The 17,885-nt window shown below is 38.5% G+C and overlaps 1 protein-coding gene across 1 annotated transcript; it reads left to right on the top strand.

Annotated features, from left to right (window-relative positions):
* Window positions 1-5,765: 5,765 nt before the first annotated feature.
* Window positions 5,766-17,607, top strand: LOC129894254 (uncharacterized). The gene is made up of 3 exons (XM_055969862.1): window positions 5,766-5,922; window positions 16,732-16,964; window positions 17,329-17,607. The coding sequence occupies exons 1-3, from the start codon at window positions 5,766-5,768 to the stop codon at window positions 17,605-17,607; spliced, it is 669 nt and encodes a 222-aa protein (XP_055825837.1).
* The last annotated feature ends 278 nt before the right edge of the window (window positions 17,608-17,885 follow it).

Here is a 17,885-nt window from a genome sequence, read left to right as displayed (position 1 = left end):
CCCATATAAATTATGGGATTATATGGGATCCAAAAGATCTGATATGGGATAATTCTGCCCATAAAAAGATCTTATTTTGTAGCCGATACCAATTAATATATTACCTAAACGTTTAGTCAACCAAGTGAACATTGCCTCTAAAGTTTAAAGAACCCATTTCTTTAAAAAGAATTCACCTAGTCTCCGGAGTCAACGATGTTGCTTTTTTCGTCACGTCAAGGAAATTGCTTGCATTATTTATTTTCTATTTTTATATATGTACTATACTAAAAATACAGGTCACATTTTATTTTTCTTCACAGATTATTTTCTTATGGTCTATGGAATACACCACTTTACTCTCTATCTTGGCGTGTTCTTACAAATGAGCAAGAGTGCTCTATTTATAGAAAAAATTTGTCTGTATGATATCATCCATGACATCATGAAGAAACAAATATTTTAAACTTTGGTAGGTTTATTGATGAGATTTGGTTTAACAAAATTGGTGATATTTTAGTTGTTGAGAGTTGCTAACTACTAAATCCATATTTTTGACTATCTAATTTTAAACCTTGCAACAAAGTAAAAAATATTAGTGGCATGGGATGGATCTCTACAAATCTCCCCCTCCAGTCTCATGCACCAGAAGGAGGTATCTTCATCTTCTCAGAGAGAGCTCATGCCAATAATTTCTTTGCACAATTCGAACTTGTTATTACCACTTTGATCAGCATATCTGTAAGATTCTCATTTGTAGAGATCTTTTCAACATGCATAGATTCGTCTTCAATCTTTTCTCAAATCCATTGATATCTCACGTCTATGTATTTTGCCCTTGCATGGTATATGATGTTCTTACTCAATTCTATTGCACTTTGATTGTCATAATAAACGACATACTCTTTCTGATGCAAGTCAAGCTCTCTAAGGAATTTTTGAGCCATATCATCTTATTGCCAGCTTTAGTAGACGCAATATACTTAGATTCAGTTGTAGACAATGCAACAAACTTCTGCAACTTCAACTATCATGATATAGCCCCCCCTCCCCAAAAAAAGAGTAAATAAATATCCAGTAGTGGATTTTCTGTTATCAAGGTCACCTGCCATATTAACATATGTATAGCCCTTCAAGATTGAATTTGATCCTTCAAAATACAAGCATTTATCTGAGCTTCCTCTCAGATTCTTGAGTATCCACTTTACATCTTACCAATGTTGTTTTCCTGAATTATCGAGAAATCTGTTGACAATATCAACTGCGTGAGCAATATCAGGTCTAGTGCATACCATTGCGTATATTAAACTTCCGATAATGGAGGAATATGGAACTTTGGCCATGTTCTCTTTTTTCTCCCGAGCTGTAGAACACATCTTCTTGCTCAACTTCATATGACCAGTAAAAGATGTGCTAATAGGCTTAGCATTCTTCATGTTGAAGCGCTCCAATACACGTTCAATTTACTTCTCTTGTGACAGATAAATCTTCCTTTCATCTTTTACATGATTAATCCTCATGCCTAAAATTTACTTGGCTTGATCCAAGTCTTTCATAGAAAAATACTTACACGACTCTTTCTTCAACTCGTCAATCTTGAAAGTATTCCTTCCCACAATCAACATATCATCCACATATAGTAAGAGGATAATAAAATCATCGTCAGAAAGTTTTTGTATAAATACACAATGATCTGAGGAAAAAGTCTTCTTGTAGCCTTGCTCCCTCGTAACATATTTAAACTTCTTGTATCACTGTCTAGGAACTTGCTTTAGCCCATAGCAACTCTTTTTTAGTTTGCACACAAAATTTTCTTTACCATTTCTTTGAAGCCCTCATATTGTTCCATATAAATATCCTCTTCTATGTCATCATAAAGAAAAATCATCTTCACATCCATTTGCTCAATCTCTAAATTAAGACTAGAAACCAAACCAAGAACTATACAAATGAAGGACATCTTCATGAAAGGAAAAAAATATTTCATCAAAGTCAGTACCCTTTCTTTGATTAAATCCTTTAACAACCAATCTAGCTTTGTATCTGGTCTTTAAGTTGTGTTCCTTAACTTTAACTTTGAACACCCAATTGTTATTCAAAGCTCTCATTCCCTTAGGCGATTTCACCCACTCATAAGTGTGGTTCTCATGCAAAGATTTCATCTCATCTTGCATGGCTTCAATTCATTAATCCTTATGCTCATCTTCTATGGCCTCCTTATAATACTCAGGTTCACCCCCATCAGTGAGTAGCACATACTTATTAGGTAAATAATGAGAGGAAGGAATACGTTATCTTGTAGACCTACTAAGAGGAATATTTAATTCGTCTACAACTTCATGAGCAGGAGCATCATCAATAACAACATCATTGTTATTATTAATATCAATATGTTGATCTGGAACATGATACAGGGTATCACCATGATCATCAGGCCCACCAACGTCATACATACTTGTATGACGAACTTGATCAAGATGGACTCCGCCATCAGAACTTGAAGATTCTAGCTTCTTTGCTTTGTCAATATCTTCAATGGTTTGATTCTCTATGAAGATGATATCACGGCTTCTCACAAGATTCTTCTCAATTGGATCCTGTAACCAGAGTCGTCAAGGCCATATCCAATGAAGATACACTGTCTTGTCTTGGCATCTAACTTTGACCTCTCATATTTCAGCACATGTATAAAAGCTTTGCAACCAAATACTCTCAAATGGTCATAAAAAACACTCTTTCCATACCAAACTCTATTTGGAACATCACTTTGCAAAGAAACAAAAGAAAATAAGTTAATAACATGTACAACGGCCAATAAGGCCCCACCCTAAAAGGAGTTCAGCAACTTTTCTTCAAAAAATAAATATCTAACTCTTTCCATCAAGGTCCTGTTCATTCTCTCAGCCAACCCATTAAGATAAAGAGTCTTAGGAGGAGTCTTCTAGTGTGCAATACCTTGATCCTTACAGTATTTATCAAATGGTCCACAATATTCACCACCATTAAAATTATACAAATACATTTCAATTTCGTTCTAGTTTCTCTTTCAACTAAAGTCTGAAATGTAACACCCCCCCAAAATTCTTCACTAGGATTCGAACCCTTCTTTGTATATGTATAGGATCGAAACCGACTATTGTGAAGTGTATGTATGAGTTAGGATGAGTTTCCAAGTAATTGAAGAGCGTTAGAGGTGACATGGGGTCATAAAAGATCCCTAGAACTAAGCTAAGCCTAAAGAATTCATCTTGGCTAAGTTTTAGAATGAGTTCGTATAACGGGTCGACTTCTAATGACCATATCTTTTGAAATATGATGATCTGGGTGGGCCATGACCTATTAAATTAAAGATCTTCAAATCTCCTTTCCAACGCCACCAAGATTGTAATTTTGGGAGTTCAGAGTCAAAAGTTATAACTATCCTAAGACGGACTAGTACTGTAGGAATTTCAGGCTTGGGTGACAACTGTTGGAAACCTGGGCTTGGCGCCGCAGTGGCGCGATGCGCCACTATCGTGCCAAGAACAAGCCTCAATAGTTTGGTCCCTGGTGCGGCGCGCCACTAGGAGATGTGTAGGGTTTTTAAGCCTATTTTCCAGAACCCAGAAAATATGGGCTTGGCGCAGTAAGGGCGCGATGCGCCACTATAGCGCCACAAAACAGCTTCAGTAGTTTGGTTCTTGGCGTGACGTGCCACTATTAGATGTGCAGGCTTTAAGCCTAAATTTGACTTGGCACTGTAGTGGCGCGATGCGCCAAGAGTGTTTTAGCCATTTTTCTAAATTTTCGAAGAAAGGGCAATTTAGGTATTTCCCAAATTATATATACACAAGCCTTGAATGTTTTTGGATCATTATTTCAGTCTCTCTCTCTCTCTAAAAGCCCTAGAAATTTCTCTCTCTTCCATTTCTTCTCTATTTCCAACGAGGATTGCTTCAAGAGCTTCAAAGATTCAAGCTTTCCATTGAAGAACCAACATCAAGGTTTTCTTCAAGTCTTCACTAAGGTATGTAAGGTTATTCAAAGAATGGGTTGAGTCCACCCATGTGCCCTATATCTTCTTTGAGATTGATTGTTCATAAGAATGAAGTTTTTTGGTAGAGTTAGGTCCAAATAGGTCCTTTTCATCTATTATCCTAATTTCTATTATGTGGATGTTGTGGAGTCGAGAAAGTGACGTGCTTCATGTTGTTATGAGTTGATTGAGATGAGAGGTCAAACTTAAATTGTTAATTTCTTAACCATGTTGATTATGATAAAGAATGTCAATTTTCTTACATATGTTGCTTATTCTTGAATTATTGATTTAAAAACCTTGGAGTTGTGTTGAGTCCCAAAAGATTTGTCCAATGAATAGAGAAACGATTGGATAGGTTTGTATGTTGTTATAAATGTATATTTAATCTACTCTTAAAAGATATGATTGGGATTGATCGGATAGTATGATTGGGAGAGATTTGATTGTGATAGAGTTGATGAGTTGACAAGGTTGTAAATGAGACTTGTCGATATGATTTGATTGAGTTGATTGGATGGAGTTTTATGAGCATTGAATCTTGGGAGGATTATCGAGCACTGAGGTGGGTAAGAGTATAGTCCATACTCAAACCCCATGAACTACGCCGCTAGCATAGGAAGGGATTGAACCGTTAAAGTCGGATGCTTCCTATGGGATCGAACTGTTAAAGTTGGATATTTCCCATTTTATTGTCCTGAAATGATAGGACTTGACTGATCGATGGGATCCATGATTTGTTGATTCATTCATACCCTGGCAAAGTATGAACGAACGTGGCAACAATGTCGCTTTGTTATACTATCACTGGCTCATAAGTGATGGTTCTCGGATAAGAGAAACTCCTATATAGGTCTTGATAATACTCCGAGTTGGATTGAGTTGAATGGTATGTGATTGGTCCCGTCTAAACCATATTCTTTTTTAGACTTAGGACACTTGATTGAGTTGTTATTTCTCTTGAGTTGAGATTCCGAGTTGATTTTATTCTTCCTTGATGTTTGTTTCATTCATCCATTTTACATACGTGTACATTCTATGTACTGACTTCATTTGGTCTGCATCATTTCATGATGCAGAGACAGGTACTAGAGATTATCAACCGACGCACCGTTGAAGATCTCTCCACTTTCCGCTAGTTGAAGAGTCCTCTTAGTCTCCGGAGGATGCTGAGATTATCTTCATAGCGTTATTTTGTCTCTTTTATTTTGATTGTTGGTAGCCATGGTCTTGTCATTGGAACCTCCTAGATTGTTGATAGAGGCTTTATAGACTAGAGTGTAGAAATGATGAGTCGTTCGTTTGACTAGTTTTATTCTAGCCGATTATTGATTTGATGGTTGTTTGGCCTTTGGCCCTATATTATGGATAATATTCCTATGATTGAGTCTTCTGCTGACAGAATGTGAATGAATGAGAGTGTGACTGGACCAGGTGGTTCGCTTGAAGGCCAGAAATGGCTTTCGAGTGCCGTCCACGCCTAGGGTACCCTCTCAGGGCGTGACAAATATGGTATCAAAGTATAGAGTTCAAGAGTCCTAGGGAGTCTATGAAGCCGTGTCTAGTAGAGTCTTGCTTATGGGTGTGTTTTGCACCACACTTATAACCAGGAGGCTATAAGGCACTAAGAAATGTCTCACTTCTTTCATACTCTGAATTCGTGTGATAGAGTTAAACTCTATAAAACTTCCTTTCTAATTCGTGCGTTTATACATTACAGATTATGCCTTCTAAGCATACTGCTAGCCAGAGGAATGCTGATAACACAGAGATGCCACAGTCAGAGGTACGCCCATCGAAGGCTAGGGGCCAACTTGCGAGGTATGCAGAGGCACCTCAAATGCCTACTACTCAGCCTGCACCAACTTCGGAAGCAGACTTTAGAGGAGCAATTTCCATGCTCACTCCACTAGTGGCTACCCGAAATGGTAACCAGAGTTCGCCAACTTTTAGCTCTAGTTCCCAAGAGCCGTCTGCTACCAGAATTAGAGACTTTCTGAGAATAAATCCGTCGGCATTCACGGGGTCTAAGGTGATGAAGACCCCCAAAATTTTATTAATGAGATGTAGAAGATCCTGAAAACTATGCATACTACGAAGATCGAGGTGGTTGAGTTGGTGTCTTATCATTTAAAGATGTGGCAAACATTTGGTATAACAAATGGGAATAAGGTAGAGGTGAGGATGCTGAACCTGCTATGTGGGATGAATTTGAGGGAGCCTTTCTTGACCATTTCTTTCCCAGAGAATTGAGGGAAGCGAAGGTGAAAGAGTTTGTGAATCTGAAGCAAGAGAGTATGAACGTTAAGGAGTATAGTCTAAAGTTCATCGAGTTGTCTAGATATGCTCTAGAGATGATCCCAGTTGCGAGGTCGAAGATGAGAAAGTTCATCTCCGAATTAGGAAAACATGTAAAGAAGGAGTGCAAAGCGGCATTATTGATCTTGGACATGGATACTTCCAGATTAATGGTGTATGCTCAACAGGTAGAGGATGAGAAGAGGAAAGACAGAGAGGAGCATTTGAGCAAGAAGGCAAAATTAACGGGACATGAGAATGAACATAGGCAGAATAAAGGTAACAGATCCTTCTTCCAGAAGAGGCCTTCCAGCTATGCCTCATCTACCGTAAGTGCACCTATGCCGCAGAACAGGTATGATCGGCAGGGATGGAGTCACCAGAGTTTTAGACCCTAGGGTCCTTAATCTCAGGTTAGCATGGGTCAAGGTTCAAAAGGGAAGCCACCATGCGGCAAGTGCGGTAAGATCCACCTGGGAGAGTGCAGAGTGGGAAGGGTTGGTTGTTACAAATACGGCCAAATGGACCATTTTCAGAGGGAGTATCCAATAGGGGGAATAGAGCCTAGTATTCTACCACCGCACCACCTACTAGAGTTAATCAGAGGGGCACTACTTCAGGTTCGAGCAGAGGTACAAACCGTCTATATGCCATGGGTAGTCACAAAGATGAGGAGGACTCCTCAAACGTCGTGATGGGTATGATTTGAGTCTCTTCTCTTGACTGTTATGTATTGATGGATCCGGGTGCCACACTATATTTTATGACTCCTTACGTGGCAAGTAAATTTAATAAAATCCTTGAGTGTCTCCTTGAGCCTTTTAGTGTAGCTGCTCTTGTCGGTGATTCTATCTTAGCTGAGAAAGTCTATAGAGGTTGCACTGTGTCAATTCACCATAGGGATACCTTGGCTAACTTAGTTGAGTTGGACATGGTTGATTTTGTTGTGATCCTTGGCATAGACTGGCTTTATGTCTGTTATGCCTCTATTGATTGTAGGACTCAGATTGTCAAGTTCAAATTCCCGAATGAGGCTGTCATAAAGTGGAAGGGTAGTCCTGTCGTGCCTAAGAGTAAGTTTATTTCCTACCTTAGGTCTAGGAAGCTAATCTCAAAGAGGTTTATTTATCACATTGTCCGAGTGAAAAATGACAATGTTGAGTCTCCATCCCTCGAATCGGTTCCAATTGTCAATGAGTTTCCTGACGTCTTTCCTAAAGATCTGTCTGGAGTCCCTCCTGATAGGGAGATCAACTTTAGGATTGATGTTCTTCCTGATACCTAGCCTATCTCAATCCCTCTATATAGGATAACTCCGGTTGAGTTGAAAGAATAGTTGAAGAACTTGTTAGATAAGGCATTCATTAGGCCGAGTATCTCACCATAGGGTGCTTCCGTCCTATTCGTGCGAAAGAAAAATGGGTCCCTTAGAATGTGTATTGATTATAGGTAGCTGAACAAAGTCACCATAAAGAACAAATACCCTCTCCCCAGGATACATGATTTGTTTGACCAACTTTAGGGTGCCACCTATTTCTCAAAAATAGACCTAAGATCGGTCTACCATCAATTGAAGGTGAGGGAGTGTGATATCCCAAAGACAGCTTTTCGGACCCGTTATGGCCACTTTGAATTCTTGGTTATGTCCTTTGGGTTGACTAATACCCCCGCAGCTTTTATGAATCTTATAAACTGAATATTTAAACCATATCTTGATATGTTTGTGATTGTATTCATAGATGATATTTTGGTTTACTCCAAGAATGAGGAGGAGCACGCCCATCATCTTAGAGTCATCTTGCAAACTTTGAAAGACCAGGTATTGTATGCAAAGTTCTTAAAATATGAATTTTGGCTTGCATCGGTGGCTTTTCTAGGCCACATTGTATCTGGAGACGGTATTCAGGTTGATGCTCAAAAGATTGAAGCAGTGAAAAATTAGCCTAGACCCACATCCCCGACAGAGATAAGGAGCTTCTTGGGTTTGGCCGGCTATTATCGAAGGTTTGTAGAGGGATTCTCATCCATATCATCACCATTGACCAAGCTGACCCAAAAGAAGGCTAAGTTCCAATGGTCTGATGCTTGTGAGGAGAGTTTCCAGAAATTAAAGACCAAGCTAACCACTTCTCCTGTTCTAACTTTGCCCGATAGAACAAAGGGTTTTATGATCTATTGTGATGCATCTATGATCGGTTTGGGCTGTGTGTTGATGCAGAGGGTGAAGGTGATAGCTTATGCTTCAAGACAGCTTAAGGTTCATGAGAGGAATTACACAACTCATGACCTTGAGCTGGCCGTTGTGGTATTTGCGCTTAAAATTTGGCACCACTTCTTGTATGGAGTGCACGTTGATATGTTCACTGATTATAAGAGTTTACAATACGTCTTCAGCTAGAAGAAACTCAATCTAAGGCAAATGAGATGGCTCGAGCTACTCAAATACTACAATATGAGCATCCTTTACCACCTAGGTAAAGCTAACTTGTTGTTGTTGCTCTTAGCAGGTTGTCTATGGGTAGCACTACCCATATAGAGAAAGGAAGGTAAGAATTGGCGAAGGAGGTACATAGGTTAGCTCGATTGGGAGTTCTTCTTGAAGAGAATAATGAAGGCGGAGTTAATATTCAGGAGGAAGTTGTTCAAAAGCAAGAGGTGATGGTTTTTACCAAAGGGGGAGATGGTGTGTTGAGGTACCAAAATAGATTATGTATCCCAGATGTTGATGATGTGCGAGAAAGGATTATGGATGAAGATATACCATGACTTGAGGGAAGTTTATTGGTGGAGTGGGATGAAGAGAGACATCGCAGAATTTGTTTCTAAGTGTCCGAATTGTCAATAGGTTAAGGTCGAGCATCAAAGGCCATGTGGGTTAGCTCAAAACATAGAAATTCCAAAATGGAAATGGAAAATGGTCAACATAGACTTTATCACGGGTTTGCCAAGGTCCCAAAAACAACATAATTTTATTTGGGTGATTGTGGATAGGATGACAAAGTTGGCTCACTTCTTGGCAGTTAAGAATACTGACACCGCATAAGATTATGCAAAATTATACATTCAGGAGATCGTCAGATTGCACGGGGTTCCCCTGTCTATTATCTCAGACAAAGGAGCTCAGTTCACTTCCCAATTTTGGAAATCTTTCTAGAAGGGACTAGGTTCCAAGGTGAATCTTAGTATGGCTTTTCATCCCCAGACAGATGGCCCAGCAGAGCGCACCATCCAGACATTAGAGGATATGTTGAGGGCATGTGTATTTGACTTCAAAGGAAATTGGGATGATCACTTACCTCTCATAGAGTTTGCATATAATAATAGCTATCATGCAAGCATTCAAATGTCTTCTTACAAAGCTTTGTATGGGAGGAGCTGTAGATCACCAATTGGGTGGTTTGAAGTTGGTGAAGCTAAGTTGATTGGGCCTGATTTTGTTCACCAAGCCATGGAAAAGGTGAGGGTTATTCAAGATAGGCTAAATACAGCCCAAAGCCATCAAAAATCTTACACCGATGTGAGGAGGAGAGACTTAGAGTTCGAATTGGATGATTGGGTCTACTTGAAAGTGTCACCCATGAAGGGCGTCATGAGGTTTGGAAGGAAGGGAAAGCTTAGTTCTCGATACATTGTTCCTTACCAAGTTGTGAGGAGGATAGAAAATGTTGCTTATGAATTGGAGTTACCCTCGGAGCTAGCCGCCATCCATCCGGTATTCCACGTCTCGATATTGAAAAAATACATAGGCGATCCCTCATTGGTAGTCCCCATTGATAGTATTGGAGTTAAGGATAGCTTGTCCTATGAAGAGGTTCCGATCCAAATTATTGATCGTCAAATTCGTAAATTGAGGAACAAAGAGATTGCCTCAGTCAAAGTTTTATGGAGGAATCAATTTGTTGAGGAAGCCACATGGGAGTCGAAGGAAGATATGAAATCTAAATATCCGCGTCTATTCGTACCTATCGATGAGAATGTTGAAGGTAATGTCCATTTTCTTGACTTGAATTCGTTTGTGCATTTTGAGTTTGGATAGTGATTATTTTGAGAATTTGACTGGTTGCATGACTGAATTTTGATTGTGATTTATACCCCAAGTACATTCTTGGTTACTCGTCATTCGAGGATGAATGATCCCAAGGGGGAGATAATATAACACCCCCTAAAATTCTTTACTAGGATTCGAACCCTTCTTCGTATACGTATAGGATCGAACCCGGTTATTGTGAAGTGTATGCATGAGTTAGGATGAGTTCCCAAGTAATTGAAGAGCGTTAGAGGTGACATGGGGCCATAAAGGATCCTTAAAACCAAGCTAAGCCCAAAGAATTCGTCTTGGTTAAGTTTTAGAATGAGTTCGTATAAGGGGTCAACTTCTAATGACCATATCTTTTGAAATATAACGATCTGGGTGGCCCATGACCTATTAAATTAAAGGTCTTCGAGTCTCCTTTTCAACGCCGCCAAAATTGTAATTTTTGGAGTTCGGAGTCAAAAGTTATAACTATCCTAAGATGGACTAGTACTGCAGGAATTTCAGGCCTAGGTGACAACTGCTGGAAACCTGGGCTTGGTGCCGCAGTGGCGGGACGCGCCACTATCGCGCCAGGAACAAGCCTTAGTAGTTTGGTCCCTAGTGTGGCACGCCACTAGGAGATGTGCAGGGTTTTTAAGCCTATTTTCCAGAACCCAGAAAATATAGGCTTGGCGATGTAAGTGCGCGACGCGCCACTATAGCGCCACAAAACAGCCTCAGTAGTTTGGTCCTTGGCGCGATGCACCACTATCAGATGTGCAGGCTTTAAGCCTAAATTTGACTTGGCACTGCAGTGGCGCGACGCGCCACTATCGCTCCAAGAGTGTTTTAGCCATTTTTCCAGACTTTCGAAGAAAGGGAAATTTAGGTATTTCCCAAATTATATATACACAAGACTTGAATGTTTTTGGATCATTATTTCAGTCTCTCTCTCTCTCTCTAAAAGCCCTAGAAATTTCCCTCTCTTTCACTTCTTCTCTATTTCCAACAAGGATTGCTTCAAGAGCTTCAAAGATTCAAGCTTTCCATTGAAGACCCAACATCAAGGTTTTCTTCAAGTCTTCACTAAGGTATGTAAGGCTATTCAAATCATGGGTTGAGTCCACCCATGTGCCCTACATCTTCTTTGAGATTGATTTTTCATAAGAATGAAGTTTATTGGTAGAGTTAGGTCCAAATAGGTTCTTTTTATCTTACCCTAATTTCTATTATGTGGATGTTGTGGAGTCGAGAAAGTGATGTGATTCATGTTTTTATGAGTTGATTCAGATGAGAGGTCGAACATAAATTGTTAATTTATTAACTATGTTGATTATGATAAAGAATGTCAATTTTCTTACATATGTTGCTTATTCTTGAATTGTTGATTTAAAAATCTTGGAGTTGTGTTGAGTCCCAAAAGATTTGTCCAATGAATAGAGAAACGATTGGATAGGTTTGTATGTTGTTATAAATGTATATTTAATCTACTCTTGAAAGATGTTATTGGGATTGATCGGATAGTATGATTGGGAGAGATTTGATTGTGATAGAGTTGATGAGTTGACAAGGTTGTAAATGAGACTTGTCGATATAATTTGATTGAGTTGATTGGATGGAGTTTTATAAGCATTGATCTTGGGAGGAGTATTGAGCACTGAGGTGGTAAGAGTATAGTCCATACACGAACCCCATGAACTACGCCGCCAACGTAAGAAGGGATTAAACCGTTAAAGTCGGATGCTTCCCATGGGATCAAACCGTTAAAGTTGGATATTTCCCATTTTATTGTCCTGAAATGATAGGACTTGACTGATCGATGGGATCCATGATTTGTTGATTCGTTCATACCCTGGCAAAGTATGAACGGATGTGGTAACAACGTTGGTTTATTGTACTATCACTGGCTCATAAGTGATGGTTGTCGGATAAGAGAAATTCCCTTTTAGGTCTTGATAGTAATCTGAGTCGGATTGAGTTGAATGGTATGTGATTGATTCCGTCTAAACCATATTCTTGTTTAGACTTAGGACACTTGATTGAGTTGTTATTTCTCTTGAGTTGAGATTCCGAGTTGATTTGATTCTTCCTTCATTCGGCCATTTTACATACTCGTACATTCTATGTACTGACGTCATTTGGTCTGCATCATTTCATGATGCAGAGACAGGTACTAGAGATCATCAACCGACGCACCGTTGAAGATCTCCCCACTTTCCGCTGGTTGAAGAGTCCTCTTAGTCTCCGAAGGATGCTGAGATTATCTTCATAGCATTATTTTGTCTCTTTTATTTTGATTGTTGGTAGCCATGGTCTTGTCATTGGAACCTCCTAGATTGTTGATAGAGGCTTTATAGACTAGAGTGTAGAAATGATGAGTCGTTCGTTTGACTAGTTTTATTCTAGCCGATTATTGATTTGATGGTTGTTTGGCCTTTGGCCCTATATTATGGATAATATTCCTATGATTGAGTCTTCTGCTGACAGAATGTGAATGAATGAGAGTGTGACTGGACCAGGTGGTTCGCTTGAAGGCCAGAAATGGCTTTCGAGTGCCGTCCACGCCTAGGGTACCCTCTCAGGGCGTGACAAATATGGTATCAAAGTATAGAGTTCAAGAGTCCTAGGGAGTCTATGAAGCCGTGTCTAGTAGAGTCTTGCTTATGGGTGTGTTGTGCACCACACTTATAACCAGGAGGCTATAAGGCACTAAGAAATGTCTCACTTCTTTCATACTCTGAATTCGTGTGATAGAGTTAAACTCTATAAAACTTCCTTTCTAATTCGTGCATTTATACGTTACAGATAATGCCTCATAAGCGTACTGCTAGCTAGAGGAATGCTGATAACACACGGAGATGCCACAGTCAGAGGTACGCCCATCGAAGGCTAGGGGCCGACCTGCGAGGTATGCAGAGGCACCTTAAATGACTACTACTCAGCCTGCACCAACTTCAGAAGCAGACTTTAGAGGAGCTATTACCATGCTCAGTCAACTAGTTGCTGCCCGAAATGGTAACCAGAGTTCGCCAACTCTTAGCTCTAGTTCCCAAGAGCTGTCTGCTGCCACCAGAATTAGAGACTTTCTGAGAATGAATCCGCCGGCATTCACAAGGTCTAAGGTTGATGAAGACCCCCAAAATTTTATTGATAAGATGTGGAAGATCCTGAAAGCTATGCATGCTACGGAGATCGAGTTGGTGTCTTATCAACTCAAAGATATGACAAACATTTGGTATAACCAATGGGAACAAGGTAGAGGTGAGGATGCTGAACCTGCTATGTGGGATGAATTTGAGGGAGCCTTTTTTGACCATTTCTTTCCCAGAGAATTGAGGGAAGCAAAGGTGGAAGAGTTTGTCTCTTTTATTTTGATTGTTGGTAGCCATAGGCTTGTTATTGGCACCTCCTAGATTGTTGATAGAGGCTTCATAGACTAGAGTGTGAAAATGATGAGTCATTCGTTTGACTAGTTTTATTCTAGACGATTATTGATTTGATAGTTGTTTGGCCTTTGGCCCTATATTATGGATAGTATTCCTATGGTTGAGTCTTTCGCTGACAGAATGTGAATGAATGAGAGTGTGACTGGACCAGGTGGTTCGCTTGAAGGCCAGAAATGGCTTTCAAGTGCCGGCCACGCCTAGGATACCCTCCCGGGGCGTGACATGAAACTACTTAAAGACATCTAACACATGATCTGCAGTCTTCAATACATAGATCCAAAGTTTCTTGAGCAGTCATCAATGAAAGTAATAAAGTTGAGCGCACCACCCAGAGTCTTTGTCTTCATTGGACCACATAAATCACAGTGCACCAATTCAAGCAACTCTGTCTTTCTTGAAGGAGGATTAGACTTAAAGGAAACTCTATTTTGTTTTTCAACCAAGCAGCGCTCACACTTTTCTAATTTAGAACATTGAAAATATGACAACAAATATTTCTTGGCCAAAACATTAAGTCGTTTCTCACTGATGTGGCTAAGACTCTTATGCAATAGCATTGAAGAGTTATTGCTCTCAACTGCTTTCACCATATTGTCACACGTAGAAGTCGTAGTCTAGTATAGACCACGACGTTTGTTACCATGAGCCACAACCAAGGAACCCTTAATAAGTTTCCATTTTCCTCCACCATTGGTACTAACATATCCTTTATCATCTAGAACACCAACAGAAATAAGGTGTAGACAAACATTAGGTGTTTGTTTTACATTATACAAAACTAGTTTCCAAATAAATTTTACCAACACCAACCACCCTAGATAGAGTATTATTACCCATACTCAAGGTTCCAAAATCACCAGGAGTATAGAAAGAAAAGAAATTCTTCCTTAATATCACATGAGATGCAGTATCAATATCCATGACCTAACTTGATTCATCACAAGTAATATTTATCAAATCTGTATCAAGGATTGTAACAAGATCTTCGGTGGAGATGGTGGCTAGGCAATTTTTATTACCATCTTCTTTATTTTCTTCTTTGTCTCTATTCTCCCTCTTCAACTTTCGGCAAAACTTCTTTGTGTGCCTTTTCATGACACAATGATAACACTCTATATCCTTAAGTCTGCCTCTAGATTTTCTCCTATTATTTTCTCTATTTTGAGAACCATGACTCTTATTTATCCCCCTAGTGCAGTCCCTAGGACATCCGACGAAGAAGAACCTTGAGATTTTCTTCTCATCTCTTCGTTCAAGACACCGTTCTTAGAGAAATCCATAGTGATCACAACATCTGGAGTAGAATTTGACAATGAAGTTCTAAATGTTTCCCAAGAGTCTGGTAGGGAACCAAGTAGAAGCAAGCCTTGAATTTCTTTGTCAAATTTAATGCCTATAGTAGATAACTAGTTCATGAATCCTTGAAAATTATTCAGGTGATCTGTCATCATAGTACCATCATGCTATTTAAACTTAACATCTTCTTTACTAAGAATATTTTGTTTTTCTCAGTCTTTCGAGCATACAAGCTTTCAAGATGCTCTCACAGAGTACGAGCATGTGTCTCCGTAGAAATATGGTTCAATACATTATCGTCAAGCCATTGCCTAATAAATCTACAAATCTGTCTATGCAACATATTTCACTCTTCATCTGTTTTATTATCGGGCTTTACAGTGGTAAAAGTTGGTTGATAAAAATTCTTGACATAAAGCAAATATTTCATTTTCCCTTCCAAATGGTATAATTAACACCATTCAAAGTAACCATTCTACTAGTGTTGACTTCCATCATTTTTTTCTTAAAATATATAGCTATTACAAATCAAAGTAAATCTTTTCTGATGTGAAAGTTCAGAATGTGCTGCAACCACAGAGCATACTCAAATAAAACCTTTCTCTGATATCAGTTTGTTGGAAAAATGCGAACTGACACAAAAATATATATGGTTAAATAGTAAAAATAAAATGGAAAAACAATAACACCAAGAATTTTACATGGAGACCCTTTTAAATAAGGGGAAAACCACAGATCAAGAGGAGCAACTAATATCACTTTAGTAAGAAATTTTATACTGGGTAATTATGAGTACAATACGCAAAGTGACCGCAATACATTCAAAAGGAATAACACTCTTTTGATTTTTCACCTTACTAAATATACTGCTCACGCTCTATTTTTCTTCACAAACTATTTTCTTATAGTCTATAGAATACCTCACTTTGTTCTCTAATATTTTTCTCTCTATCTTGATGTGTTCTTACAAATGAGCAAGAGTTCTATTTATAGAAAAAAATTTGCCCTTATGATGTCATTAGTGACATCATGAAGAAACAAATATTTCAAAATTTGGTAGGTTTATTGGTGAGATTTGGTTTGACAAAAATGCTGATATTTTGATTGTTGAGATTTGCCAACTACTAAATTCACATATTTGACTATCTAATTTTAAACTATGCAATAAAATAAAAAATATTTGTGGTATGAGATGGACCCCTCTCTCTCTATATATATATATTGAGAAAACATACATTTTATTAGGCACTCTACGACAAGAAAACTAATTGAGTGCACTGGTTTAAACGCCACACATCTCCTCTTTTCGAATGAGGGGACTTGACTCGAATTCCTTTTGCTGCTTCTCTTGATTGTTTTTTTTTCGATTTTTATCTGCGAAGCTTTGGTGGCTCATTTCGAACTAATGGGCTCATGGTGCAAAGTGAAGTTTAAGATCATCACCATATAAAGCAAACTTTATTTAGTAGAACTCATAGTTATACGGGAGTATATTAGTTTTATACTTGTATATTTAACAAAATTATCACTCGAATTGATATTGAGTCACATACTTTAACTAACGTGTATTAGTTATTGGTGTTCACCTATCTTCTTCAAATCCTGAATTCAGTTATACCGCAGGAAATTTTAATTTTTGAGTATGGAAAATAATTAGTTGCTTAATTTGAATACTGTATTAGGCAATGTGCGCTCTTCACTGGAATTGCCAGAGGAGGAGTGGGAGCATACCTTTAACACGAGGCTAAAAGGAGCATGGTTGGTGTCCAAATATGTATGTAGACATATGCGCGATGCTAAACAGGGCGGAGGGTCTGTTATTAATATCTCCTCAATGGCTGGTTTGAATCGGGTGATATACGCCGGAACTCTTGCTTACTCTTCTTCAAAGATGGCTCTTGACATGGTCACTAAGGTACGTACTTACAAATAAGGATCCAGAATTTTAAGTAGGACATCGGAAGGACCAACTTCCAAACACATAGTCATTACTCTCTTCGTATCAATTTACATGACATAATTTGAATTTTGAAAGTCAAACTTTTTTATTTTAATTGTGCATTCAAATATACAATCTTTAAGATTTTTGAAAAAATAATTTACTTATTTAGAAATTAAATAAAAAGTATTATAAGTGAGAAGAATTAACAATTTAAAATATTAGAGGACATACAAATGATTTTTTTTTGATTTCTTGTTTGACTCTCAAAATTTAAATCATGTCGTATAAATTGGGACATATAGAAAATTAATTATTCAAATTTATTAGTGAATGGTAGATTATGGCGATCGAAATGGAAGTAGACAATATCAGAGTAAACTCAATCGCACCAGGATATTTCAAATCAGAGATAACAGAGGGCCTTATGCAGATGAAATGGTTCCATAGTGTTACTTGGAGAACTGTTCCCCTAAGAACTTCAAGAACGATAGATCAGGCTCTAACATCAGTGGTGAGGTACTTAATCCATGATTCTTCAGACTATATTTCGGGTAATGTCTTCATCGTCGACGCTGGAAATACCTTACCAGGTGTCCCCATTTTCTCATCACTCTAGTCATAAAGCCGGATCTTACATTTAAAGTCTATGGCTTTCTACAACGACCTCAATTTAATTAATATATATTACTAAAAGATATTAGGTTCACATGAACCCATAGATTTAAGGCGAGATCCACTATTGCTTTGGAAATGGGCATGTTAGAGGAAAAGTAAAATTGGTTTTGTCTCACTGCTTAATTGTGTCCAAATAAAGTGTATTTTGATGCAGTTTAAATAAAGGCATGCTTGTATAAAGTTTTATATATTTTGTTTTGGTTCATGATATTTGTAAAA

Source organism: Solanum dulcamara, chromosome 1 (assembly GCF_947179165.1).
Source record: "Solanum dulcamara chromosome 1, daSolDulc1.2, whole genome shotgun sequence".
Classification (NCBI taxonomy): domain Eukaryota; kingdom Viridiplantae; phylum Streptophyta; class Magnoliopsida; order Solanales; family Solanaceae; genus Solanum; species Solanum dulcamara.
The sequence above is the reverse complement of the archived record's forward strand: the minus strand, read 5'-3'. Positions and strand labels throughout refer to the sequence as shown.

Excerpts from the sequence above, each read along its gene's own strand:
- LOC129894254 (XM_055969862.1), top strand. The coding sequence starts at position 5,766 with ATGCCACAGTCAGAGGTACGCCCATCGAAGGCTAGGGGCCAACTTGCG. Across the intron at positions 5,923-16,731 it reads ACTAGTGGCTACCCGAAATG|GCAATGTGCGCTCTTCACTG; the intron begins GTAACCAGAGTT and ends ATACTGTATTAG. Across the intron at positions 16,965-17,328 it reads CTCTTGACATGGTCACTAAG|ATTATGGCGATCGAAATGGA; the intron begins GTACGTACTTAC and ends AGTGAATGGTAG.